The 27,797-nt window shown below is 49.3% G+C and overlaps 7 protein-coding genes and 1 non-coding gene across 8 annotated transcripts; 3 read left to right on the forward strand and 5 right to left on the reverse strand.

The window, feature by feature from the left end:
- Positions 1 to 3,769: 3,769 nt before the first annotated feature.
- Pmar_PMAR021103 (nad dependent epimerase/dehydratase, putative) lies at positions 3,770 to 6,149 on the reverse strand (the record flags this gene model as incomplete). The annotated part of the gene is made up of 1 exon (XM_002784662.1): positions 3,770 to 6,149. One exon carries the CDS (start codon positions 6,147 to 6,149, stop codon positions 3,870 to 3,872), a length of 2,280 nt encoding a protein of 759 aa, XP_002784708.1. The 3' UTR covers positions 3,770 to 3,869.
- Positions 6,150 to 6,480: 331 nt separating this feature from the next.
- Pmar_PMAR021104 (hypothetical protein) lies at positions 6,481 to 9,366 on the reverse strand (the record flags this gene model as incomplete). The annotated part of the gene is made up of 6 exons (XM_002784663.1): positions 6,481 to 8,067; positions 8,118 to 8,257; positions 8,885 to 8,980; positions 9,069 to 9,152; positions 9,212 to 9,274; positions 9,318 to 9,366. 6 exons carry the CDS (start codon positions 9,364 to 9,366, stop codon positions 6,481 to 6,483), a joined length of 2,019 nt encoding a protein of 672 aa, XP_002784709.1.
- Positions 9,367 to 9,892: 526 nt separating this feature from the next.
- Pmar_PMAR021105 (hypothetical protein) lies at positions 9,893 to 12,287 on the reverse strand. Its single transcript, XM_002784664.1, has 7 exons — positions 11,903 to 12,287; positions 11,785 to 11,853; positions 11,648 to 11,737; positions 11,190 to 11,304; positions 10,547 to 11,086; positions 10,322 to 10,489; positions 9,893 to 10,056 (listed from the first exon to the last, which is right to left on the reverse strand). The coding sequence occupies exons 1-7, from the start codon at positions 12,272 to 12,274 to the stop codon at positions 9,914 to 9,916; spliced, it is 1,497 nt and encodes a 498-aa protein (XP_002784710.1). The 5' UTR covers positions 12,275 to 12,287; the 3' UTR covers positions 9,893 to 9,913.
- A 1,555-nt stretch (positions 12,288 to 13,842) lies between these two features.
- Positions 13,843 to 18,116, forward strand: Pmar_PMAR021106 (helicase with zinc finger protein motif, putative; the record flags this gene model as incomplete). Its single annotated transcript, XM_002784665.1, has 7 exons — positions 13,843 to 14,016; positions 14,148 to 14,250; positions 14,298 to 14,457; positions 14,973 to 15,120; positions 15,168 to 15,332; positions 15,376 to 15,578; positions 15,809 to 18,116. The coding sequence occupies 7 exons, from the start codon at positions 13,843 to 13,845 to the stop codon at positions 18,114 to 18,116; spliced, it is 3,261 nt and encodes a 1,086-aa protein (XP_002784711.1).
- A 1,100-nt stretch (positions 18,117 to 19,216) lies between these two features.
- Positions 19,217 to 22,872, forward strand: Pmar_PMAR021107 (merozoite surface protein 3B, putative; the record flags this gene model as incomplete). The annotated part of the gene is made up of 10 exons (XM_002784666.1): positions 19,217 to 19,324; positions 19,373 to 19,478; positions 19,530 to 19,691; positions 19,736 to 19,818; positions 19,861 to 19,997; positions 20,185 to 20,320; positions 20,369 to 20,682; positions 20,734 to 20,881; positions 21,019 to 21,075; positions 21,119 to 22,872. 10 exons carry the CDS (start codon positions 19,217 to 19,219, stop codon positions 22,769 to 22,771), a joined length of 2,904 nt encoding a protein of 967 aa, XP_002784712.1. The 3' UTR covers positions 22,772 to 22,872.
- Positions 22,873 to 23,397: 525 nt separating this feature from the next.
- On the forward strand, positions 23,398 to 23,469 carry Pmar_PMAR021108. The gene has a single exon. It is a non-coding gene; the product is annotated as a tRNA-Asp (tRNA).
- A 511-nt stretch (positions 23,470 to 23,980) lies between these two features.
- Pmar_PMAR021109 (hypothetical protein) lies at positions 23,981 to 25,149 on the reverse strand (the record flags this gene model as incomplete). The annotated part of the gene is made up of 6 exons (XM_002784667.1): positions 23,981 to 24,066; positions 24,114 to 24,239; positions 24,476 to 24,513; positions 24,748 to 24,787; positions 24,840 to 24,945; positions 25,132 to 25,149. The coding sequence occupies 6 exons, from the start codon at positions 25,147 to 25,149 to the stop codon at positions 23,981 to 23,983; spliced, it is 414 nt and encodes a 137-aa protein (XP_002784713.1).
- A 1,691-nt stretch (positions 25,150 to 26,840) lies between these two features.
- On the reverse strand, positions 26,841 to 27,769 carry Pmar_PMAR021110 (hypothetical protein; the record flags this gene model as incomplete). Its single annotated transcript, XM_002784668.1, has 7 exons — positions 26,841 to 26,942; positions 26,993 to 27,092; positions 27,137 to 27,195; positions 27,236 to 27,302; positions 27,354 to 27,448; positions 27,492 to 27,602; positions 27,647 to 27,769. The coding sequence occupies 7 exons, from the start codon at positions 27,767 to 27,769 to the stop codon at positions 26,841 to 26,843; spliced, it is 657 nt and encodes a 218-aa protein (XP_002784714.1).
- Positions 27,770 to 27,797: the final 28 nt, after the last annotated feature.

Raw genomic sequence — 27,797 nt, forward strand, 5'->3', positions numbered from 1 at the left:
ACAGGCATCCATGGTAGGGGATAATAAGGAGTGAAAGCCGGAATGACACCGAGGAAGAATAACTGGATAACACTCGCCATGCAACCAATCTTGAAGTACTTCCATACACGGCGATCGCCCCATACGTCGGGGAGAAAGGTGTTGGCCCACGGGGCAAGGCAAAAATTACACTGTAGGATGATGAGGAATAGTACTGGCAACCATTGCCATACAGGCAAATCCGTCGGGCCAGAAATCGGTATCGCAAATGTAATTAGACAGAGGAGTGATGAGAAGCAGGCAGTGAAGGCGGTCAGGTAGAGCTTGGGGTGTGGTATCTTGATGATAAGTGAATCCTTCCAGAAACAGAAAGCGGCGAAGTATACCACAGCTCACCGTGTCACTTCGTAGGAATCCAACGAGTTCTGGGGAATACTCGGGAAAGCCTGTTATACGCTCATGAGCGGCACTCAAGGCTACACTGAATGATTCCGAATACCTTCTAGTCAAAGATGGACGTCGCTGAAAACACACGAGTCTTAGGCTGGGACTGATTGATTCACCGAAGATCACTTGCACTAAGTTATTCGAAATGCGAACAAACCCACGGAAATTGAAGGTGTGCTAGACCTAGACTCTCTAGTATGCATCTCAACATCAAGCCTTGAAGATTAGTAACAACAATACGAGTGGGAGTTAATAGGCTGAGAACATTGTTCTCAGAACAATAGTATCAGAGACAATATATACGCTGAGTGCTTACTTTATTTTCTGCCGCGTTGAAAGTGTCCGGACCAAGAGACGAGCAGCTCCCCGCAGATGGTACTGCCGTTCGACCGCCCACGGGGCCGGTGCGGTCCCGTGACGTTTGTCTAAAGCGAGGGTCTTCCTATGACCTTAACACTGATTCGAATCTTACGGGGCCGAGGATAGCGCACTATCTCGGTGAGTGGTAGCGTTTTGGTTATAGGAGCTCATATTACCTTCAGAAAATCGAACTAAAGAGGTCTATGATCACCCCGTATATAAAGCGCTGCCCGGGAACTCAGCTCGACTGATGGACTCGTCCTGGGATCTCTGATGCCAGGGACTTGACGCCCAGCCTTTCTCGATATTACCATGAACGAAACCCACCACAAGTCGAGAAGCACAACGGCTGCAAACGATCAGTGAATGGCATTCATCACTCGCGGGGGGTCGAAGGGAAATTTCCCGCTCGACCCAGCTTTTGTTCTTACTTGGTCGACCCGTTGCGACCAGCTCAGGTGATCAGACGAATGCTACTTAACACGGCGTCAGGTCGAGATCCGAAATCATTCCATCAGAAGAGCACCCAGCTTTTTTCACTGAAATACTCTGATGGACTCAGCTAATCTTTGATTCTCTTATTAAACAGAAGAGAATCAATGCTAGATCTCGACTAAGCTTGCTTTTCTAAACGATCTACGACAAGAACCTATTTGAGTTGGGGCACTATCTCGACCGATCAAGCCTTATCGGTAATGCGGTTATCCATTCTCATCGGACCTTCGCCCAACGTGTCCTGGAAACGAGACGTAAGGCTTCAACGAACTTCCGCCTCGGAGACGGCGTCTCCCTCTCCTATGTAGACACACAACGTAAAGGAAATGTGGCACTCACGACGACTTGCTGCTCGATACCAATCTAATCACATCTCCCAACGGAGGAACCAATGTGAGGCTTCCTGCGTCGAAGTCAGAATAGGTTCGTTTACTCCAGAGTATTTCGCGCTGAATACTAGTACTGTTTGAAACGTTGCTGTCAGGTAGTTGACTATTCCCATGATACGAATTTCTAGCCCATCGGCAGATTCGTCTCAGTAGATAGTGACAGCTCAATGAACCTTCATATACGATGTAACCACCGATGACGATGTTGGTAGGGGAAATGTCATTTATCAGGTGCCACAAGTTCAGGCTTAGGTTTATCTGAAGGCAATATGTCAGGTGTACTCGGCCATGATGCTTGGCATTGCCGAGTTGGCAATTCAATGTAAAGCACAGTGCGATACAACCCTATCGTTCCCCTGAGTGGAAGCATTCAGAAGTGTTGCTTCGATCACCGAAACAACCGAGCACTTCGATTTCTGGACGCCCCGCGCTAGTTTCGTTGGTGTACAAGTGGTACAGCACCACTCGCTGCTTCCACACTAGAAGGGAGTGAAAACCTCACGGCGTTAATGTCAGCTGAGAACCATTGACAGCAGCTCGACAATTGACTACGGTCACAGTATAGGAGACCTTCGAAGGTGCGGAGGGCGCGAACGTCTGACTTCCGATTTTAGTGGAACCATCTCACTCGGACGCATAAATGTCTCTCAAGTCGCGTAGTTTCGTCATGACACGTGGAAGTGGAATCAGTACTGACTATAATTTGACTGATTATACAGTGCAGTCAAGGTTCTCTGAAAATTTCAGGAAAAAACCTCCGAGAAGTATTCCATGTGCGTACAGACGAAACCTCCAGAGCTCAATAATTCACTGAACACGAGACAGATTCATACAACTAACCAGCACTCGCAGATCATGTGAACAACTTCCTACCCAAACCAGCGTTCCAAGCTTTGGGTGGTGGTCTTGCAGTCATTATACCTCCTTTACGATAGAAGCAACTACCACCCCAGTTAAGACGACTCGGAGTGTAGTCTCTCAATAGAGTACTGCCAATCATACCTCTGTGGGCAAAACTGCTTTCCGCAGTGGACCGAGGTGTGGCTGGTGACACTGGTATGGATGGTAGCGTGTCACCACCTAGGGCTGCCAGTAGCTCTCGGCTACTGCTTAAGGACTGCCCGCCGCATCCGCGTGGAGTGGAGACAGTCGACTTCGGGGATGTAATATGGCTGCCGATAGGAACCCGAGAGAGCCGATTTCTGTCGGAGAAGGATCTCACTACGGAAGACCCTCGGACACTCCTTGGAGTATCACTCTGGGTTGCTGCTGCTGAGCCTGTCCAGTTATCAATACTAGAAGTGAACGTTCTAGCTGCAAATCTAGCCGCGCACTCGCCGCCTCTAATTTTCAGCGGAGTGAATCCGTTCGAGTCTGTCTGTACCAGAGAGGAAGGTCCATGTCGACTTGTATTATTCGAAGGTGACCAGCCGATCTCAGCAATACTGGGGATCACTGGGACGGATTCACATCGGGGCATGGAGCGAATCACTTCTTGACGAGCCAAGTCAGCGCTAACTAACCTTCGACGAGAAGGCGTCACGAGGCGTTGTGTGGCCGGATCAGGAAGATGTCGCTTCCCGCTTCGATGTGAGCTCTCATACCCGCCAGACCTAGCGCTGACACATGGAGTAGAGCTTGACGTGCTCGAGCCGACCGAAGGCATCCCTTCATTGAATTGCTTAGCAACACGGTTCCTCATGTGCTCTGAGGGCCTACATAGCGATGACTATGGAATCACTGGAATGAGAGGACGACTTACATCTCTCGGGGGACGTCGTGAACGTTCAGAGAGGGAACGTTAGGGCGAATAACTGCGGAACTGCTTCTTGTCTCCTGGCCGATTTTCGCCACCACACTCTCCGGCTTCGTGTCAATATGGTTCTGGAAAATCGACGAGCTCATCATTGAGCGACGATAATATTCCCGACTGGAAGCTGGACAGTCGACGGTCATTGCTTGGGAAAACAAATCAACTCTCGAGAGAATGCATTACAGGTGAGGGCCACCCTGGCCCGGCCAGACCAGGCCTGATGAAAACCGGAAGTGACGGAGAACACAACACTCATCAATCATCGTCAACGCAATGATGAAACACAGTCTAGAGCACGATGAGCAGGTAAAGCACAGCAGGTACAGTGACAGTGATGGGTGAATACTGGATGAATGCCCCCGTAGTGAACTAGACAAGAGCAACAATCAGAGTTTGCTAACGATTGTGCCCTGCGAGGATTTGGCCATGTCCAGAATAGAATGGAATTCATCATGAGCATCAGGTCTGAGAGCCTTCACTCTCCCCTTGATCTCATCGAGGAAGTTCCAAGCCAATACCACCACAGTGAGATCAGACTTCTCGCTCTGAAGGGCGGCCTTCGGATCATAGACCATAAGGCCGTTGATGCCAGGGACTTGTAGACCGGTCTTCCTCGGGTTATCATCAACAACATATGCCAACTCATTAGTAACACCAGCAAAGTTGAGGAGAACAACGGCCTTAGCCGCTGCACCGTAAGCAACGACCTTACGGCCTTCCATCCACCACTCACGGAGACGTCGGAGGAAACTTGCCGTTCGAGTTCTCGCCAAGTCGGCGAAGTGCTTGTAGGTACCGATACTGTAGATACCCCTGGCCTCTTCCTTCGCGAGCTCACTCCTTACCGTGTCTTCGACCAGTTCCAATCGTACGCCCTTCCTCAGACAGAAGATATACGATGTACCGTGTATACTGGGTTTAGTCACGCGTACAACAGTAAAGCCGCATCGCTCCGCTAAGACAATCATCGATTTTGAAGAGAAGAAGGACTGATGCTCATGGTAGATCGTATCGAATTCTCCATTAGCAACAATATCGGCCTGACTAGTCTGTATATAGAGCCTCGACTCGTCGTTCATAGCCTCCGCACAGGCTTCCAAGAACTCAACTGGCTGGGCAACGTGAGCGAAGACATTCTGCGCCGTGACAGCATCGACCAAGCCAATCTGTCTAGCAACTTGAGGCGACCAATAATCACAAATAGCACGATGACCTTTCTTGATAGTCACTTCACTCATCAGATTCACAGCTGGATCAACGCCGACGGTCTTCCATCCGATTTGGTTGAAGTAGTCCAGTAAAGTTCCGTCATTACAACCAACGTCGAGAACAACACCATTAGACTTTCCGACATCCTTCGCGACCATATCAGCGAACCATTGCGAGTACTTGGCCAAAGTGGTGGATGTACCCGACACGTAGACATAGTCACGAAAGAGGACGTCCGGGTTGACTACATGAGCCAACTGGAGATGCCAGCAGTGCTCGCAAACCTTCACTTGAAGAGGGTACGATTTAAGCTCCCGTGAAGTAGCAGGATGGAAACTGTTAGCAGGCGGCTGACTACCCAAGTCGAGAACCAATCTAAGATCATTCCTACCACAACAGCGGCACTTCTTGACCTCGGTACACTCTAACGCCTTAGCAGTTCTGATCTCAGTATATCGATCTGCAAGGCGAGGTCCAGCGAGGATGATGTCATCCCAGTTGTCTCTGATCTCCTGGCAGATACTCGCAGCAGTAGCGACGAACTTAAACGATGGGATCGCTTTGAGGAACTTGTCAGTCGAAACGCAGAAGTCGTAAGTCGTCTTAGTGAATTTCTCATTGCCACGTGTGCCAGGGACCAGCTGCTCACGCACAAGGGGGACATTGAAGAAGTCCGAAACCTCCTTACCGAATTCATAGACCGTATGTTGGACGCTGGCCAGGTTGTATACCCCACCGTCCGGTCTATAGGTCATGAGCGCCTCTACTGCTCTACAGAGGTCTTCAAGTGCCAAAACCGGCCGATGTACATGCTCAACAAAAATGCCAACTTTCTTCCGAGTGAGAGCTGAGTACGCCATAGCATTCACCATAACATCACTACGAAGGTTCAATGACCATCCACATACTGTACCGAAGCGCAGACCATAGATTTTCTCAGTGCCACCACTCTCCCTAATATAGTGCTCAGCAATGAGGTCCATACACTTCTTGGAAATATCATAATAGTTGTGCCCTTTGTATTTGCAGTATTCCTCATCAACCACTTCATCACTGGTGTCACCATACACGCTAGAGCTGCTGGCGTAGATCAAGACCTGGCCCTTCGGTCGCTTACAAGCCAGGAATCGTGATAGGTTACCAACAGTGTTGGCCATAGTCCCCCAAACACTGGAGCACGAGCGTACCGAAGGCATACCAGCCATCATGATAATCACGTCCTTGTCCGCTACGTCCTTCTCGAAATCGCACTCTTCCTTGCTAGAAAACTTAATAACAGGTATACCGGCTACTTTCAGAGCTACTAGCACTTGGGAGTTATCGTGGTCTACTGCGGTAACATGGCACCCTTTGTGATGTAGGTGCAGAGCCAGCCTGCTGCCGATGAAACCAGCTCCACCATAAATGATAACTTTGGGCTTCTTTGCAGAAACCACAGTAGAGAGGCTAGAGAGCATTTTAATGAAAAGTCACTATAGTAATAGCCATGGTCGACCATCTACTCAAAGACGGACCCAGTGCAGGAAAAATGCATATAAGTAACATCTGTGGATAACTTGTGGAAATTCTAATTGGTTTCTGTACATTTCTACCCGAATTCGTATGTAAACTTCTATAATGCTGAACTCAGCTGAGGAAACCAGGCATATATTCCAACACTAAACGGGCCCCGTAAATGTATGGACTTGCGCCGCACACGAACATACAGTCGGCCCGGAGTCCTCAACTGATTGGGAAACACAACAGTGAGTATTGACGAAAAATCAAGTTATAAGCATACATACTTCGTCACGCAAAAACATCTTCTCTCGCATCACGGTCATTCAAATGTTCATCCTCCTCCTTAGTCTCCTCCTGCTCCTCCGGCTGAGCTTCCTTCACCTCAGCCACTACCAAACCATCGAGCAAAGTCGTCTTAATATCATCCAGGGCCCCCCGTCCCAGAGGCTCCTCCATGCGGCCTATACACCTCAAGACTAAATCCTTACCGTTGTCAGGCCGCACACCGTAGTGGAGGATGACCTCTCCAAAATTACTGATACCAACCGCGTAGGACGTATCAGCGGCATCACGCTCTGGCCAGCCGGCTCGTCCCCTTTGCTCTGCCATACAACTTTCAGCTATAGCCCACAAGAGTATATCCTCCCAGATTAACACGCGGCTCCATATAGGGTGATAGTAGAGCTCCTGCATGAGACTGTGCTTCTTACCATCCTCCTTTAAAACGCATATCCTCAGACTAACACCAGCGATCTGACCAGCAGTCTCGCCGTCCATCTGCTGGTCAGCCAGATCCAGTACGACCCCACAGGTCTTGGCCAGAGTCTGCAATGACGTCATGCCTCCCTCAAGGACCGCCTCACTGTGGGCTTTCGATCGCAGTTTCTTGCAGAATTGCATACGAACACCGTGGTCTCTGAGACCGGCTACGAGCTCCTTAGAGTCCTCCGCCGCTGCATCGCCTCTCCATACAGATTCGACAAACGCATCACAGCGCGACACGGCCTCATTCTCATCTACTCCATTGATTTCGCTCGGTGGTTCTCTACGCTGTTCTGATGGATGCAAGCTCTCCTGCAACTTCGACCAGGGCAGCACTTCGATCTTCTCCAGCAAAGTCGCCCTGCCCACTCCCCCCTTCACCAACCTGGCTCGTTCAGCATACCTCTCCCGGGCGAACTGTGCCGTATCACCCTCAGGGTCCACTTCCTCCGCGATTGGTATAACCCGGTTGAGGTCATACTCCACATTACGAACCCACGCCATATCAAACACCAATGTCTTCCTAAGTGCATCCTTAAAACACCGCTCCCTCTTCACTTCCATGTCCTGTAGGGCGTCCATAATAATGTCCATGTGTGCTACAAATCTCTGCCGTTCAGTATTGACCTTATGAACAGCTTTCTTATAGCCTTCCTCACAGCCCGAAGCTAGTCTCGAGGACTCCGCCGCAGCTATTGCCAGTCTTAGTCTACTACTAGGGTCATGTGTAGTATCAAGGGCAAGTTCCCGCATAAGATGGTCAGCTCTCTGTGCCGCCTCGTCATACCGCAACACCGTCTCATCATGAAGTCGATACTGTTCTTGCAGAGCAGTTGACAACTTCATCCCGTCCGCCCTAATCCGCTGATAAACCTGCCCATGCTGCTTCAAGGTCCCTCTGAGTGACGGCACCACCTCCCCAGCCAAGTCGCTCGCCAACTGTCTCGACTGCTCAGCTCTATGCATAACGCTTCCTATATAACCGTCAAAGGCAGCCGAGGCCGTCGCCGATCCTGAGGGCTTGGCGTCGGCCAGGAGCACCTCTTTAGCCTTCCTGGCCAAGCGCTCCAGACTAGCCGCATAGCTCTTCTCCACATTAGCTCTCTCTTCCAACTGAAGTGTATCAACGCTGGCATGACCTCGGGACTCCCCACTCGAACTACCATTATGCGTAGCTTGTCACAAAGCCTATGACTCTGCTCTAGCTGTTCATACACACCGGGCGCGTCGTCAATGAGGAGCTCCTTGAAGTCAGTACTATCGATGACGAGATGACTGTCCTCAGCACCCACCTGTACAGGACCTGAAGAGCGCTTCATAACCTCGCGAACAGGTCTCAGCCATTCATATGGAAATTTCGAGATGAAGGATGGTCAATTTTCGTCTCCTGGAGCAGCTGTGATGGAACGCTGAGATTCCTTCCAGTCGAAATCGGTCATGGTGAGAGGCTCCCTACCTCCTTTTTCGATGTGAGATAAGTTTCAACTTTTGTTCGCGATTTAATTGACTCTTTGTCGACACAAGTGATTCGCGCTGTTACATAAGGTATACCGGAACCTCTCGAGGAACACATCCACACAACCGTGATACGACTTCATTTTTGCTCATTTTCAATTCAGCTGCCTTTAGAGAGAGCGACTTCCTTGGCAAATTTCCGGTTGCAGAAGCCCTTTAGAGAGAGCGACGTCATCAGCAAATTTCCGGTTACAGAAGCCTTTTAGAGAGAGAGACGTCATCAGCAAATTTCCGGCTGCGAAGCCCTTTAGAGAGAGCGACTTCATTAGCAAATTTCCGGTTGCAGAAGCCCTTTAGAGAGAGCGACTTCATTAGCAAATTTCCGGTTGGAGAAGCGACCAATGGTTGTCACCCGAATGACCATGAACGGCCTCGTGCCGTGCTAGTATAGACCAACGAGCTGTAGTGGTATTACTTTGCACATTCTCATCATCGGGAATTTGGTCGTCACTATTCTCAGCTATCGTGCCTGTCGTCTCTCCCTCATTTTCACCAACGTCAATATCAAATCCTGAATATTACAACAGACTAGCTCCGAGTTATGATGCAACAGTAGCAAGTTGTATTCGAAGGGGAGCAGCCTCCCACACGTTGCTTACCATCAGCTTCTACCAGGCTGCCCTGGGAGCTCACAGGAACAGCTGTTGCTACTGCTTCGGCAAGGTGCTCGTCAACCCCCTTCCCTGATTTCAAAAGGGGATCTAACCATGCACTATGTTGGCCAGTAAGATGACCCTAGTACCCCCCGGGGCCGCCTCTTTGTCGCCCACTGTGGACTCCATCACTGCCGAGCTAGAAGCGGGACCTAACAGACTCTTATGTCATACCATCCATCGGCCAATTCATACCTTCCACCCCTACGTCAGCAGGAGTACCAGCAGCCGGTGAGCCAGGCATTGGTCACGAGGTCACCAACGTTAACTAAGGTGGATGGGTTACAACTAGCCTCTGCGACCATCAATGGAAAATGCAATTCAAAACACGCGTTTTGAGCGGAGCGATGCAGACGTAGAATTTGATCCTCTCACTGTCTACACATTTTCCCTTGCAAGAATGACAGCGTTACAAGCAAGTTTGACTTTGAGAATTCAAGTATGTCACAATGAAGGTCGGCATAATGCATCTGAGAGTTACCTCATCACGGTTTATGACGAGTAAACCCAAATATCGAATACTCTGTCGCTATGGACAACTCAACTCTATGGACAGAATCACTCGCCGTAATAAGAATCAGTTGGGATAAATATAAATTACAATTGACATCTTCGTCAACGAGTCGACACTATCAAGAAAACATGCAGACCCGGGAAAATTGGAGATTCTGGGCCTCTCGAGAAAACCACCTACCCACGGCGAGCCAGGGCTTCGTTCGATGGTGGTCCTTCAACGCAACAAAAATATCGATAGAAAAACAATACAGTGAGTGGACTTGAGCGCATACTCCTCACTGTGTTGGGAAGCCAGTGAGGTAGGTATGGGCTCCAGCACCGGTTGTAAGGCCGGCTCCAGTGACAGGCGCCTGGCGAGCACTGGAGGCAGCAGAGGGCGAGGTGACTCCAGCGTGATGCATTGGAGTAGCAAAGGGATCTGACACAGGGGAGGCCAGTGTTGGGATATACGTTTGCTTGCCTCAGCTGAGCTCAGGATTTTCCTCACTAATTGTAGGAGTTTACATATGAATTCGGGTAGAAGTGTGCAGAAACGAATGAGAATTTCCTCATTTTTTCTCAGAATTTTCAAAAATGTCACCTACACATGTGGTTGACCATGTGCATATTTTCCCACACCAGAGAAGGCTGTCTCCTAAACAATCCTCCCTCCCTTCTCCCTCAGCTAGGATAGTAGCTATTACCAGTCGTCCCCAGAATCTGCTTAGGCTTAGCCCTCTTCTGTATGCGAGGAGGCAGAGCCCTTCTAGCCCTCCCAGGATGCCCAAACGCCGGGTGTGCAGTTTGGTCTGGTCGGGGAGATGCGATAGAAGACATATCACTAGATCGCGCCGTTGGCCGAGGTGGAACGACTAAAACAAGCCATAGTATTATGCGATTTCACTGCGCCACGACATTGCCAATCCCACCTGGCCCAGTATCATTAACGACCTCCCTTCCTTCTGCAGACGATGCTTCAAGACCGCCCTCTGCCGTGTGCATCTCTGTCGAAGCAGTGAGCTTGTCGTAGCTGTCAGCAGTATGAACTTGTGATGATACCGGGGAAGGAATCGGAGAACCGACAACTTGTGAATGCGCCATAGTCTTATTGGTGTTTGCCCTCGTTGACCTTTGGGGGTCGCTCGCCTCATTGGAGCTCGCCATCCCGGAATCCGTACTGTACCCCAGCGGCACGCGTGACAAGTCCTGCTCAGCAGCAGGTGGGGAATTTTGTGGCGCAGTGACGGTGTTCGGTGGGAACTCTTCCTTGGGGGGAGCGTATGAAGACTGATCGCTCATGACCGTCGTGGAGCCCGCTGTGGCAGCGGCCACACTCCCCGCGCTCTCCCGAGGTTCACCCGCGTATTCTGAAGAGCTCACATCAGCTACATCTCCATCATTATCAGAAACCGTGAGATCAGCAGAGGCTGTCGGGGCCTCTTGCAACTTAATAAAGGGAGAGGGAGGACCTGGGGAGGAGACAATACTCTACAGAATCTATTCAGAATCGTCGAATATCAGCCCGAACTTCAAAGTAAAATATGGGTGACTTCGCGTGAATATTGTTACTACCCCCAATGCTCCTCCTACTGAAGTCCTCAAGGGATTCATCGTTCAGTGGAGGCAGTCTGGCCCGGGTCTCCTCGTCCAGATGGGGCAACTTCTTAGCCGCTAAGTGCTCGATCATCTGAAGTGACAAAAAACATCGGAGAAGACACACCTGGACAGAAAACTCTGGTAAAAGTAGTCTTCTATACGCAAATCGATTGAACCCTCGAATGCTTGCTTCTACTTTTGATACGACAGTATTGGATTATACGCTCACTTTCCTCAGCTGAGGCTAAGAGTTGCCTCACTTACAAATTCGGGTAATAGTGTACTGAAACCAGTGAGAATTTCCCTAAGAATACCAACACATGTAGTTGACCATGTGCATATTCCCCCACACTGTGGTCGAGACAAGTTTCACATCACGACATGTCCCTCCGTGTTAAAAGAACGACAAAGAAATTCCAAGTGTTGTTTATAACCTGTTGACTAGAAGTCAAAAGCTCATAATCAGCCTCATCCCGCTCTGCCTTCAACTGCGACACACCAGACTCCAGAGAATTGAATTGATTCTAAAGAGGGAGAGGTATGGATGTATAAGCACCGATGTACGCCCTACTTGCGTGTCCGCTATCAAGCTCTGGAGAACGTCATTTCCGTGGCTGGCCATTTGCACTAGGTAGTTCACCTACGTCAAAGAGGCCAAATAATCCTACTTGGAGTTTCCTATGTACTACTTGTTGCATTATACTCTGAATTTGCTCAGCTCCGGCCCCTCCGGGTGCCCCTTTCCCTTGAGGAGTAGGTTGGGTCAGCTGTAGGGCCTTCCTCGACTGAACATACCTCATCAAGCAGTCCCCCTCGCGGCCCTTTGGCCCACGACTCCTCCCAAAGAGCCTTCGGGTGAGGATGAAAGTGGCAAGAATGACGAGTAAGGTCACTATCTCGGGTACTGGTGATGGGTACCCTGCAGTCTGCAGAAGCCTGTAGTGTGATGGCGCCACATAGGCATCCCAAACCTTCCCCGCTAGAACTCTGGACGTCTCGATATGGGAGCTTAGGTCAGTCATCGAGACGTTTGCCAAGGGTGATGCTCCGCTGACATTCATAGCAAATAAAACTGATCGCAGCTGCAATGCTGACAGGGCCTTACGAGGGACTCGGTCGAAGTGCTCAATCAGGCGAAATTATGATGGCAATGAAAATCTCGAAATCCACAAGCAGCGTGGCAGTCGAGGGACTCGCCGCTACTACGATCACGTTGAGATACAACTATCCGTTATGTTCGTTCTGATAGCGGAAGATATGTTCTTGCATACCTAGGCGGAAGGGTAACACCAATGCTCCATCAGACACAATGATATAATGATAGCGCCGTAAGCGTAGCATCTACGACACAAGAGGTCGCGGGATCGAATTCTATGTAAGGCCCTTTTCTCATCGCCCGTTACGGAACCCGCAAGTATGAACAAGTGGAGCGTTGCGTGGTCACAGACTAGCTTAAGGGAAAAGCGGATTGGAAATGTGTTAGATTGCCTATATGCATTACTCCTGCTGCTTTAGTTCCTTCGCTACTGCCAATGACCCTATAACTTAAGAAGCCTTCCTCAACGAAGGAGCCGCTCCTTAGGAGCGTAAGGATTTCTTAAAGTAAGGAGGCTAACGATCCTACGTAAGATCCTTAAGGAAGGAGCAGTTCCCGAGTTATAGGCCCAATAGTAGATATTGGTAGTATAAATATAAGCTAATGGGAAATATTTCAACCTGGAGCCCTGAACTATGGACAGTGATGAAACCTCTCCCCTTTTCAACGCCTATTTCACCAATAGTAACTTCTACTATTTGGACGAACGGACGAAATAGCATTAAAGACACTCTTTAGGAACTTTAAGTTCAATGTGAGCTGAAAATAAGAACTTCAATTTCAACGCAATGCCATAGGAACTTCAATTCCGTTGTTTTAGTGAAATCAGTTTCATATGTGAGAATTCCTCTTCCGACAAACGTGTTTTATAGCACAACTCAACAGGTATATGTGTTGCGAGAATCACCATGATGATAAGAGCTTATATGGAAGTTATTATATTTCAAATAGGCGCGAAAAAGGTGTAGTAGCGCCCAGTTTTCCAAAGAATCTCATAAACCTGAGAGCATGGCCGCAAAGGACAGGGAAATTTGAGAGTTACTGGTTAGCACGGCCAGCCTTAGGTAATGCTGTGATCAGGGTCTCACTATGACGTTGATAAGCCAAACGTAGCGTCATGTATAAGCATGCGGTTTATGGTACTCGCAAGACACTATTACCTGCTACTATTACCACCCTCTGTAGAGTGTATGAGAAGTCCGGTAGCGCAAACATTCAATTTCCGATGACATTCCGTCATAACATTGTATTCTGTGTACTACGCTCATCATAACTATGATTTTTACGAAGTGCAATCGCAGACATGGGGCTGTATCCTAGTCACACTCGTCGCCTCGGCGTTTTCAATTCTGGTGACGATGACGGGAGGTGGAATTTTGGGTTGTTCAGTATGCCCTAACATCGGTCATCAGCGCATTGAAGTAGCTAAGCTGGTGTTGAACACAAGTCATTTTCCATACCATAAATTCTTGAATTGACTGAGTTCACCATGGGGAGGCCATGAGCAATACAGCCTAGTGCTGGTCACCCAGAATGGGATGTGAGGAAGAGTACGAGTTATGGTATGCATTAAACAGTAGTAAGACGATGTCGTTGCCTTCCGCTGGGGGATTGCTGAACAATTTATACGCTGATTCGAGCAGTGGCTCGGAGACATCCGACTACACCACTGATGATGACAGTGAGTATACGGACACTGAGGATGAGGTACTGCTAGGGGCCACTTCACATTGCCGTTCATGACTCACATTGCTCTGTTGATACTCATGAAAACTAAAGTTTAGGGCTGAATGTGGCTGATCGATGAGGCTTCCTATGCATCATTTCACTTCCTTCAGAGCGACAATGGCGAACTGCCTGATGACGAGCCCGCGCCCCCACCACGACCTATCCGACCGTTGAATGGCAAGATACGCGTACACTGGGCCAAGTCTGATGATGGTAGTAGCATCGGGAGTGTATGGTCATTCGGATCCTTTTCATTTTAGATATGGACGTCTCGGACTTTTATGATAAGCTCGACCCTCCGGCAATGGAGTTCCCTTTCGAACTTGACGACTTCCAGAAGCGAGCTGTGCTACGGGTCTCCCAAGGAGACAGTGTTTTTGTAGCCGCACATACGAGTGCAGGGAAGACCGCTGTAGCTGAGTAAGACTGCGGGGGAAAAATACGCTTTGCGCGGATGATATACAGTAGTAGATCAAACAATATAAAAGAATAAAACAGGATGGATATGTTATTGGGAATATCATATTATCCCTTTGTAATGAGCTACATTATACTCTATACCTAATCATTAATATTAGACTATAATATTTGTTTGTAAAGGTATATATAGTAAACATTGGCATTGTTGGAATATATGTTCGCTCTCCTCAGTTGAGTTTAGAAGTTTCCTCACGACGAATTCAGGAGGAAGTAGTACACAGAAATTAATAAGAATTTCACTAAGTTTCCTCACAATTTTCATAATCTCAAATACACATGCAGTTGATCATGTACATATTTTCTCACACTGTATATTGGTGAACTCTATATGTTTATGTTAAAGTGAAGTTCCACTTCAGTTGTAGCTATTAGTAGTGAGGTATGTGATTAGCCGAGGAATGACAGCGGTGCGGGTCGAACCTGGGTCTCATGGTGGAGAGGCCGCTGTTTGCCAGATACGCAATAGCTGATGCTATAAAGCAGGGTGGTAGGGCGATATACACGTCGCCTATCAAGGCTTTGAGCAATCAGAAGTACAGGGAGTTCACGCAGAAGTTTGACTCTGTCGGCGTTGTCACTGGGGATGTCTCCATCAACCCGTTGGTGAGATAATCTTCCTTCTCCTCACGATATTGCTATCACTGTACCAGGCTAGTGTTGTTATTATGACAACGGAGATATTAAGGACGATGCTGTATAGGAAGGATGAGAGCTTGGCTAACATCAAGACTGTTATTTTCGATGAGGTGCATTTCGTCAACGATCCCGATAGAGGAGTAGTCTGGGAGGAATGTATTATTCTCATGCCAGCCGATGTGAGTAAGGTGGAAGCAGCAGCCTAGGAATGTTGGGGCTCAGGTCCCAATGGTAATGTTGTCGGCTACCGTACCAAACTATCGTGAGTTCGCGGATTGGGTGGGCCGGACCAAGCAGCGTACTGTGTATACAGTGAGCACTGCGTACAGACCAACGCCTCTGTGCCACTATCTGTGGTGGAAAGAGAAGCCGTATTTGCTTATGGACAACAAGGGAGTCTTCAATACTGCGACGTATAGGAAAATGTGAGTTGTCGTTCACAGTCTCCAGTGCGACATGTTACGAAGAGTATATTCTCTCGACGAATTTGAGTTTTCTTAATCTCATTTGAGGCTGCCAGCAGAGATACAGTGCGAATACGATGATACCACTCTTTGAGTAACTCCTGTGTTATATGATGGTACTCGTTTGCGAGGAAACTTTTCGTTCTTTTCACGTGCCCGAGAAAGAATCAATGGGAATTTTCTGTGGTCAGATACGATGAGATGAGAGCATCTGAGGCCCCAGCGCCGAATACTAAGCAGACTGTTGGGAAGGGCAAGGGCAAGGGCAAGGGCAAAGGAAAGGGCAAGGGTGTTCACCGAGCGCCAGCACCAAAGCAGCCCCTGACGGGAGAGTCCAAGATCAGACTGGAAACTCAGAAGCTGCAGGGTATGATTAAAGCCTTGGAAACTGAAGACAAGCTACCTGCAACGGTTTTCGTATTCTCGCGAGTGCGGTGCGAAAGATACGCGATGGGAATGCCGCATCTCGATTTGCTTAGTGGCAGCGCTGAGCGATCGAAAGTGCACGTGTTTTTGAAGGAGTCCTTTTCCAAGTTGGACGAGTCCGACCGAGATCTGCCCCAGATACAAGCAGTGACCGACTTGGCCCTAAGGGGCATCGGAGTGCATCATGGAGGGCTGCTGCCTATTGTGAAGGAAGCTGTGGAGATCCTGTTCTCTCGTGGTCACATAAAGGTGCTTTTTGCTACTGAGACATTTGCAATGGGCGTGAACATGCCAGCTAGATCGGTTATTTTCTCATCGATACGCAAACACGATGGGTCGAAGTTTCGGTATCTGCTGCCAACAGAGTATACGCAGATGTCGGGCCGGGCGGGGAGGAGGGGCCTTGACAGTGTTGGGAATGTGTATGTACTGGCTGCTGAAGAGCTGCCGGATCTGAAAGCTTTGACTACGACGATGACCAGCAAGCACACTCCTCTACAGAGCCAGTTCAAGTTGACTTTCCAGATGCTACTGCAAATGGCAAAGTTGACACATTGGAAAGCGGAGGATTTGATGAGCAGATCGTACCTGGAGAATGCAAGGGCGATGCAGTTACCTACAGCGAAGAGAGATCTACAGAGGTTAAAGAAGAGGCAGGCGGATTTGCCCAAGCTGGAATGCGTGTTAGGGGAGGAGGATATGCATAGATACGCCAAGTTGGAATTGAAGTCCCGGCATATGACCAGCGACTTGTACGGTAAACTCTTTAACACTGATCATAAAAAGGTATTCTGCCGAGGGCGGCTGGTCATGGTGTGGAGTTTGCCGAACATAAGGGTGTCGTCTCCAGCGGTGATACTGGAAGCGAGCCCACCATCTATGAGCACCTCAGTGATGGCTACCGTAGATGTGTTGGTGGTGTTGAGGAGGCCCGTCCCTGAAAGCAGCCCGGCTGGTGATAATGGTTACACTGTGAGGATCAAAAATCTGCCGGTGAAGTCAGGCCTGCTCTTGGTCACTGATCATTGCCTTCCTCATGGGGTTGACTTTTCTGATGCGTTCGGTCTGGCTAGAGAGCTCCGACGATGCGAAGAGGCAGGGCAGTTCGATGAGCCTTTGGAGCTTGGGAAAAATCTGAAGCAGATTCAAACGGAGTATTTTGATACGCTGATTGGCGTTAAAGATCTCACTATGACCAAGATGCACAGTAAATGCCATCGCTGCCATCTGCGGCAGGAGCATTTCGATTTAGTGGTAGAGGAGGGGGAGATTACGCACGACATTGAGGACCTTGAGTTCAAGATTGATGATTCTTCATTGTATCTGGCATCAGCTCGAGAGAGGATGCTGAGAGTGCTCATGGACTTGGACGAGCTTGATAAGAATACTATGCAGATAACGTTGAAGGGAAGGGCGGCTAGTGAGCTGGTGTTGGGTGATGAACTCACTCTCACTGAGCTTCTGTTCTGCAATGAGCTCGGCGATGCTGATGTGCCCTCCTGTGTGGCACTGGTCTGTTGCTTTGCGTGCGACTCGGGCGTGTCGCAGATGTCGCATGAGGCGGCTGAGGTCCTCCTACCTCCAGAAACGGTGAAGCTACTGGAGAGAGCAATGGAGATGCACGGCAAAGTGGCGGATGTGTTGACCAAAGAAAGGGTGGAGACAGACTGGACTGAATTTGACAAGCAGTTATGTCTCGGCATAGCCCCACTGGCTCATGCCTGGGCTAGAGGGGTGCCCTTTGCTGAACTGATGACCGCCGAGCCGATCTCGAGCAAGGACGATGAAGAAGTCTATTACTCTCTGTGGAAACCAGGTGACAAACCGCTACAAGAAGGAGCTGTGGTTAGGAGTATTCAAAGGTGCGACGAGTTGTTCAGACGCTTGGGGAAGGCCGCTGAGGTCATGGGCTCCACGGAAGTGGTGAATAAAGTAGAGCAGTGCCGAGAGGCTATACGTAGGGATATAGTCTTTGCGTTGAGCCTCTACCTAGACCGAGATGTAGAAAAGCAGCAGTCAAAGCAAGCAGTGGAGGAGGGCGAAGGAAGCGTTCCCGTTGATACAGTATCATAGTGTGTTTCATAACAATACTTAAAAGTGTTTAGTTCCATTACATCATCTATCTGGTGAAGTCCGCCGAGATGTTGTTGTATCTGTTGCGTGAATCCAATTTCGGTGTATGGTCTGCTGTAAAGGGTGTTTCAAAACGACGTGGTTTAGGAATTCCAGGTTCTCCAAGTTGTCCACGAAGTTTTGAAACACCCTTTACTATCGAAGGTGGACATGCCTATATAGTTCTTACGGTATCGTCGTCATTGATGATGTTGATCATAGGTTACTCAATTGCCAGAAGCTTTCGGGCATTCTCCACTTTGTTGGCTTTGTTGAGAAGCACGTAGATGATGATGCTTTAACGAGGAGCTTATTGTTCATTTTATATTCTCAAATTCGTTCGATAGTTTACGGACCACATTGTCGAGGATCATATAAGGTTCATGACTCGCCTTGCTATGACGAAGGTTTGGCAAGCTTTGGGGGAATCCGAATGTACCGGAAATGGCGACAAAACATCAAGAGGGGTGTGAGGATCAGTTCGCAGGGATCTTTGCCAACAACCGAGTTGAATAATAGTTTCTAACGGATTTGTGTATCACAACAGACCCCTCCTCTTTATATGTAGTCAGTCGGTCGCAGCTGTGGGGAACTTCATGCTTCCCTTCTTGAAATAGTGTTCTAGTTGGTGTTTGTATCTGCTGCATCGTACCCAGCTGGATGATAGCCTACTCTTTGCAAGCTCCGACGCGATGTCTAGTGGCAGGTAGATCCCGAAGTGCACGGTGGCAATGCTAACTTTGTTGTCGTATTTCTTCCACTGGCTTCATCGCACAGTGATAGTGCGAGTCTGAGAGTATCTTGGTCGGGCTATGCAGCTCAGTTCGAGAAATTCTGATTACAGTGTTGCTAGAAAATGAGAGTACCGCGGGGTTGGCCAAGATGCAAATTCTTGGCGCGAGAAGACAACTCCCAACGACAGAAAATTATACAAGTTCTAATTCTCTCTCCATCGCCTGTTTTCATCGTGTAACCTGTTTCTGGTACCTTATTGATTTAGTGTTTGTCAATTTCGAATCCCCTCGAGTGGTTCAGCTCTCCATCTCACCACATAGTTGGGAATGACAGATGTCTTCCGGTCTCAGCCGGTGTCTGCGCCACCGATGAGGTCATCGCAAGGACTAGCTCCCATACAGCAAGGCAAACCTCCTATAGTGCTTGAGGAGGAGGTGCCGTCCCCAACTGCCGTGCCTCTAGTCGGGAGTTGTCTCCATCAGGTTGACGAAAATTATGAACCTACACAGGAGGAGATCCTCGAGTACGCCGAGTGGATCGGCATGGACGTTGCTGTAGACAAAGACCTTTTCTGGATCGCGAAAGAGGGTATAATCGTCGTTCAATTTTGAGGCGAAGCGAAGCTTCTTCTGTTGGAAGGTTTGAAGGCACCTCTGCCGGCCCCTTGGAAGCCCTGCCAGACTGGGGAAGGGGATATATTCTACTTCAACTTTGAGACTGGACAGAGCGTCTGGGACCACCCATGTGATGAATATTATAAGAAGCTCTTCAACGACCGCAAGCAGAGGAAGGTCACCAGTGGTGGGTTGAGGCCGTCTCTTCTTCGGAAGCACCCTCCATCTTAGATGAACGGAAGATTGACGGCAATGAGCAAGCAACGACCGGTAAGAAAAAGAAGCACAGGGAGTCCAGTGTTGGTGGAGAAGGGGTAAGTGCTGAGCTGAATTGCAACAGAAATCGGTCTGTTTAGACTATTGGATTATCCTCGCCATCGCTGCCTCTCGGTAGTGGTATGAAGCCTCGTGTCGTTCCGCCACTACTGCCTGGTCTTGGAGAGCTCAAAAGGCCCTCACTGGACCTCCCCACGGCCCGGGATGCTATTGGAAGGTTGGACGCAGTTTTTACACATGCTCAATCACATACGTTGGTGTCAAGAAAATCTGAGGATTTTTTTGGGGAATTCTCATTTGATTACATTTCTATCTCGACTCCTATTATCAGTGAAGAAACCAAACATACATGCCAACACTTGTTGGACAAGATGCCCCACTTTATAACAACTCCGATCGATCAGGTCACCACCCTTCACACACGACTTGGATCATGCTAGAGAGGTGTCCAATATGCACGCTGAGAATGGTAGAGAGCTCGCCGCGCTCGAGGGAAAACATGCTGCTGCTGTGGCTGCGATGAAAGCGGATCAGGAGAGGGTAAGGTCTCCGATGGGAGGTAGGATTGTAGTTTCAGATTTGTATCAGATTGTGGACAATACAAGAGTAGAGTTTAATCGGCTTGTGTCGCAATTGAGGGAAACTCACGAGAAGGAAAAGAAGAAACTACTGATGGACTTTGAAAGCGAGATGCGCTCAGAGAAGAAGAGGCTGGAGGAGCAGCTCGGGAGGGAGAGGGCGCGGCTGGAGCAGGCGAGTTGCTTTTGTGTGGCAGTGTTGCAACTCATCGTAGTCGTCCAGGAGCTACGCAGAGCTGTCGAAGAGGAAGTGGAGGGGCAGCGAGAGAGTCTGATGAAAGCAGCCCAGGAGCGGATGGAGAGAGAGGTGCTCGAGAATGAACGGTGGGGACGAATGCAGTGCAGTTAAAGACAGTGTGTATTTTCATCATGCAGATCCTGCCGGGAGGCGGAGCTATCTGTTATCAACGGCGATCATGCCAAGGAGATAGAGCGGCTGGTGGAAGAACACTGCACGGCGGTTCGTAAACTACGACAGCAGCAGGAAGGAGAGATTCAACGTATCAGGACAGAGCATCAGCGTGTGAGACCCATGGTGTCGTGGGGCTCACGGTGGCCCAAGAATGGGAAGAATGTATCATTCTCCCTATCCCCGGGAATTGAACAACATTCTCCCCAGATGGCCCACCTTGGTTGGGATCACTACTGGCCTCCTATCAGGTGCTCAGTGGAGTACAAGCGGACGAGGAACGACAGCATACGTCAACTGCGGGGGAGGTGGGCGATCGGGGCCTTTGGTAAGCAACGTATTTTCATTCAGGAAGTGGATCGTCGAGATATCGAATCTCGCATAGAGCGGGAAATTCGACCTGAGATGGAGCGACGCCTTCGATTGGAAATGGCATGCAAAGTTGAAGCGGAGGTTCGGCCGATGATTGAGCGAGATGTGCGCCAGGAGGTGGAGGAGGCGAATGCCTGTCGGAGAGAGGAAATCGAGCATGAACTAAGGCACGAAATCGAGTTGGAACTGAAGCAAAGTGGGGATGTTATTGAGGCGGTAAGACAAGACCTTCGCTGTGAACTTCGTGGTCCAATAGAAGAGGAGCTCCGTGCAGCTCTAGAAGCGCAGCTGAGAGAAGATATACGGCGAGAGCTCGAGAGTGAGATGAAGTCGTTGAGGACGGAGTTTGAGAAGGAGGTCCAAGCCACTGTGGGAGAGGGGGCGCTCTCTTTGCGAGGAAGTTCGGTCCTTCTGGATCTGCCCGACCTGTCCGCGATAAGCAATTATGAAGGGCAGAGAGAGTCTCGCGTGAGTGGGGATTTTGAGGGGATACTTCGAATCCTGGGGGAAAGGCAAAGGCAACTCGAGACGCGCGAAAATGATGCCGCAGAGGCGCTGTCTGAGAAGGAGGAGAGGATTGCTGCAGCGCTACGACGGCTTCATGAGACTCGAGAGCAGCTCATATTGACCGAGGCTGATGCCACTGAGAAGGGGCATGAGATAGCGAGATTGAGACGTGAGCTGAGCAGTCGGGAGAAGATGACGACAGCACTGAGGGACCAGGTTGCGTTGTTGGAGGCTGAGGTGGAGACCGAGAAGCGGAATGCTCAAGCGAGCGGGTCGGAAGCTATGCGAGAGGTGAGAAGACGCCAAAGGCTTTTGGATGAACGGGAGACTGAGTTGGAGGTGAAGGAGATCAGGCAAGGCGAGGTCATGGCTCACCTGAGGGCCAGAGAGGCAGCTTTGATGACTGAGAAGAAGCGGCTCCAAGATGATGCGAATAAGCTGGAGGCTGAGGCGGCGGAGATCGCAACAATGCAGCGGACGTTGAAGAGTATAACTCATGAAGTTAAGCACGCACAGGAGATTTACTCGCCACCAGGGGTAAGGGAACCTCCGATGACCTCGAGACCGGCTACTGATGAAGTTATTATGACGGAGCTGGGTGAAATCAAATCGGCCATAGTTCAGTTGTCAGCTCGGGGCGCTAGACCGTTCGGAACACGCAACAGTTCCTCACACATGCGCTCGGACAAGGCGACCGATAGCGACACTGCTCCGGAAAGTTGCAAGGAGAAAGAGGATGGGTTCATCCATTGGTTATGCGCTGAGAGAGAGGCAATAGGAGCTGCTAAGAAGCGAGTTGCTGCAGAGCATGCTATGTGCAGGGCGGAGAGATCTCGACTTGAGATGGAGAGGCAAATATGGAGGGATCGAATGAGAGAGGCGAAGCGTAACGGAGACCACAGGGCTAAGGGGGAGCTGATGCGAGCCAAGTCGGCACTGGATGCTCGAGCAGCGGAGTACAACGTGTCTGTTGCGGAGTCCCAGGTGGAGTCGGGCAAACTGGAGGAGAGGGAGCGAGCGCTGGAGAAGTATTCGGCCTCTCGCATGTACAGAGAGAAGCGGCTGAATCAGAACAGACACTATTGGGGAAAAATTCCGCCACCGTTGCCTTTCCGCTCTGAATGAGCAGAGTACAGTATACCACAATTGAAGCATTAATAGCATTATAATTCTAATACATGCGTTTATTATTGGGGAGAGTCCATATAGGGTCTCAACATTCGGAAGTACATCTTACTTGAGTTTTAGTGGTGATGTGATAGTATGATACTGTTAGTACCCCATTCTGGTAGCTAACTCGTTACACTAACTCAACTCTGCAATACGACTGAGTATCTGCTCACTACGATTGGACGAAGGAGAATCGTGTCGGTAATAGTCGATCCTGAGTACGCCATGGAAGGGCGACTATGTGTCATGGATCATGACTCATGACCATGAGCGCAAGGCTTCGGTGTCTCTATTCATTTCGCGTCTCTGGTATTCTGTAGTAGATGGAGACGCTGCGGCAATGTCGCGTCACGAAATTTGCGATCTGGGCAACTGGTTTTTTACTATCCACTGCGCGCCATGAAAGCACTAGGAAAGTTTCCTACGACGGTGGTAACAAACTGCAGCGTTTCCACCACCTCGAGTTCACATGACCGAGACAGTTGCCCATTGCAACAACTTGCTAACAAGACGGTGATAGGTTTGGCAGCAAATATTTTTCAGGGACTTCTACAATACCAAGATATCATATATCATTTAACTCCGCGGTAGTATAGAGGTTAGTATTCCTGCCTGTCACGCAGGAGACCCGAGTTCAATTCTCGGCCGTGGAACACTTTTTCAGATTCATGTATTTTTTCGTGCCAACTGTACGGGTACCTGGGAACTACCTCGCGAGCGCTGGCATATGTTATTCACCAGTTCCCCAAAACAAAACCGACTCTCTTTCCATCGTTGGCGCTACCCTTATCCATAAACCTCACAATTTGTACGGGGTATGTGAGCGTGTGCATTTTCAGCCCAATTCGTCGTGTATCCATTCGCCCAGTCGCAGTTAAGTCAGATAGTCCAGAGCAGACGAGAATGATGTGCTAATAACCGCGAGATTGCCGGCTTCCCATTCATGAACAGTATGCAAAGGACCACTGCAGCCACTAAGACTGATCACCAGACTGGTGACACCAGTGGGCATTGCACACTGCGCAGTGGAACCACAACCCGAATTGTTGTGAATAGGTAGGCAGCCCAATCTCAGAATGACATTCTCCGCTGTAGAACCATAACAAGCAAGGCAAACAAGTCCACCGGTAGTAACATCATTCATAATGCATGACACAATGGACGTCAACGAATTCTGCGTATCTCGGTCTGTTGCTTCGTCAGCAGGCTAACCATCGTGCCTTCAATAACGTTGACCATGAACGTCTCATCTGAAGAGCGAAATCCACCACTAAGTCACCACCGTGCAGCGCATCACCCCCCAAGTCAATAATAGTGTTCGGGATACCGCCCCGCTGAGCCTCATCAGCAATTTCAGCTGCTGTGGGGGGTAGAGGCAGCCAATCTCCCGACGCGTCCTTCCACTCCCAGGCACCAACGGGTTCTGAGCATGAGAGGGATGAGATTAATGCCAGCAGTGTCGTCTCACTTCCGATTAGCGAAACACCAGGCGTGTTCCCGATTGCTGAGGGTCTGAACAAGCATAACATCACAATAAAGAAAAGTTATGAATACTGCCGGTGGAAAATATTCGGATCGCATTAGCCACGGAGCGTGAAAAGACTTCGTTGCAGAATAGATGAGACGGAGAAATCTGAAGCGAACAAGCCTGGGACCCACCTGGGTAGCAAGCTCGTGCGTTGGGGTTCAGCCGGAACCTGAGATCGGAGAATGGGATCGATTCTTGCTCTTGGATCCCTACTGATGCTCCTACTACGTGAACTAGGGATGCGTTATTGTTGTTGGGTGAATTACCATCATAACCAGGCGGACTAAGAAGCCAATTCGTCCTCTCGTTCCTGTACTCATCGGTTTAGACTCGAAATGCAGCACTCCATCACCATTCCCGGACGTGCGAGACACCGGTATTTTGCTGCAGCAACATGCCTTACCTAATCCAGTGGTTCGTGTCGCAGTGGTCCAGTACGGGATCTGCAGACTTCCAAGTGATGAACAGTGTACACGTTGAGTAAATGTAGCTCACATTCTCCGGCAACAAACTCGGTTTCGGCAGCACTTTCAGCATAGTTGGTGATGGCCTCGTTGAAATTGCCTTGCAGAGCTTGAGTCTGTGCACGTTGCAGAATACTCTGAGATCGACACCCAGCTCCCGAGATTCTCCACCGAGTCAGTAGCTGCTAACTGCTCGTGAGATTTCAGTAGCCGGCTTAAGATTTTCTGGGTTGAGGCTTTCAGGAAGACCCCTGTAAGCTGGATTGGTCATATGGTATCTATCACCAGGCTTCGAACCTTCGAAACAAAGAAGCGCCGCCCACTTGCTCCTTCTCGCCCATAGATACTGTACAGTGTAATAGTCAGGAGCTCTCTCGTAGGCGCGGTGAAGTGAGGCCTTGGACTGTTGGCAGAGACAAGTACAACAGAGGTACCTCATGCTCAGCCGGATCGCTTTACTCGTTGCGATACAACTCACCTTAAGACCCTCAAGGGAAGCACGAAAATGGTGCAGCTGAAAAATATGAGCATTCCCATCTGAGTTCTGAATGAAGCCAACCGCCGCTCTGCCACAGACGGGCGAATAAAGATGAGGCCCATCACAGCGAGCAACTGAGTTCCAGGTTCGTAAAGACTGTATGGAAGGTTCCTCTGAGCTCACCACCGAGGATAACTCCACCAACAACATGGCCTGCTTAGCTAACTTGGCAGACTGGGTGTACGGCCGTTTACATTTGCGTAAGAGTAAGTACCTCGTTACCATACTCGTAATTCACCGAGATGATAGCAGACAAGGACGGAGAGATTGGACACATCTTTGCTCACTTGGTGCTGTAATACTGCAAGGTAAGGCCGAGAGCTACCAAAGGTAGGAGCACGGGAACTATTGGAGCAAATGTGATGCCCAGAAAGTAGGTCTTCATCGCGTATGCATATCTGAGTTACGACTATCGCCATGTTCTCATGTGTTCTTTCAACCTCAATGCCATGTCCATATCGGACCCCTCATGAAGCTTGTTGTATCTGATGTCCCGTAGTTACTCTCATCGCAATGCTAGCTTCCCCATGTTACTTTTCTTGTCTCAGTTTGCTCTTTTCTAGGTCGATTTTTTTGATAACATTTTTGCGGATGATTCCACCGAGGTCGAGAAACGCCATTGCAGGCGGGAGGATCTGCGCCCAATTAGAGCGTGGCTAGTTACGCAGTGAGATACATATCTCAATCTCGGTGTGCACAGCATGCGTTGTGGATCGAGGACACTAATAACGAGTGCTTCAAAATGATATCAAAGGATCCACTCAGGACTTCGAATTAGAGTTATTCACGGAAATATGCATCGTCGCAGAGTCAGTCGATGCCGGGCGAAAGTCGAATTTTGAGCTCCCTTGAAGGGTATCAGTTGAATGCGCTTTGATTACAGAATTAACTAGGATGGTCATGAAAACATCAGGGACCAGGCCTCCAGCTCTATACCAATGAATAGGATCAGCATTCACAGCATAGAGCACAACCGCGGTGTTCATCACATAGGCGAAGCTCAGCTTCGTCATTATGCTACCTGGGACTCAGGTGGGACAAACTGAAGCCGGGTGCAGGGGACTCACTGTCTTTAGCTGAGACTGTGAAATGGCGTTCATGAATAACACTTTTATACGCCAACTTGGTGATGAGCCAGTTAAGGAAGGCAATCGTTAGAGCTGGGAGGAGGGACCTTGGGACAAGGCAGCACTTGTACGGTATGAGTACCGAAGAGTTATTGTTGCAATTAAATACCTCACTATTAGTATTATTGTAAATTTTTTTGACCTTGAGATACTCGAAGGCTGGTCAAGGTCTCATGTTTTTCATGACATGCTACCCGTATTGTTTTCACAAGTTTTCTTATAGACCCCGAGCCGTTCTAAATAGTTCTATGCAGACTTGTGAGTTTCCTGTCGAGTATGCATGTAGCCCAGTTGGCAACGGATACCAACGATGGTCTCATCCCGAACACTTTGCGGTCATTGAACTGCCCATCGTAAACCCACTGCCTCACAATATAGCCGAACCACCGTCTTCTGCTATTCCCTCTTGAAGCTTCTGTAACCCGAAGCATGCCAGACCACAGGCAGCTATCATAACAGATATGAATGCCTGAAAATGGTGGCCGTATGAAAGGCAATCAGACACATAGCCAGCCTCACCAAAGTGGTGAACTGAGCTGTCCGCCGCTCTTGCGATGTGACACCAAGGTTCTCCCACTGAAAATCAGTCGGGTTTGGAGCCCTTTTGACCTTCAGTCGGCTGAGAGTTGATAATCTGCGCTCCTAAACAATCATACCCCTTACCAGCCTCTGAACCGCGGAGTACTATCGAGGCAGGTACAGTCCAGGCCGATACCCATCAACTGTGGGAAGAAGTGTGGTATTAGAAAATATAGAGGTTACCATATTTATAAGTCGGCGGCTTAGGCCATTCCAGTAGCGTAAACAGGCACGGTGGTCCTTCTGATATCTGAAACCCCACCCCACCTCGCCGATGGGGCATAATGATCTGAGTTGATACCTGAAAATAACTACGGCGTGACCTGATGACTGTATCTTAGCCGCCCTGTCAGGAGCAACACTGGCGAGGGCCTCCTTCGCGGCCAACACCTCAGCCTGAGAGAGTGCCTTGAATGGAGTTTCGAGACGATGTTTTAACCTGGAGGTGCGGGTTGCCTGGATCCTGGGAAAGATTCATTTCAGCACGCTTCTTCTGTTTCACAGCAGCGAACAGTTGTGTTATTTCGAAGCAAACTAACGCTTTGACAACCTGTATGACGCTTATTGTACGACGCGGCTAAGATCTGTTCTCACATCCACTTCTTTATCTCGAACCGCGTTTCTGTGAAAGAAGTCGGAAATCTCGGCTTCGTCGGTTGCATTGTGTGGGAGTCCCGATACGAAAATGGCATAGTCGTTGGGATGGTCTGAGCCCATGCACTGTAGTAGTGCTAGAAAATATGCA

This window comes from Perkinsus marinus (genome assembly GCF_000006405.1).
Source record: "Perkinsus marinus ATCC 50983 genomic scaffold scf_1104296934700, whole genome shotgun sequence".
In the NCBI taxonomy this organism is placed as follows: domain Eukaryota; phylum Perkinsozoa; order Perkinsida; family Perkinsidae; genus Perkinsus; species Perkinsus marinus.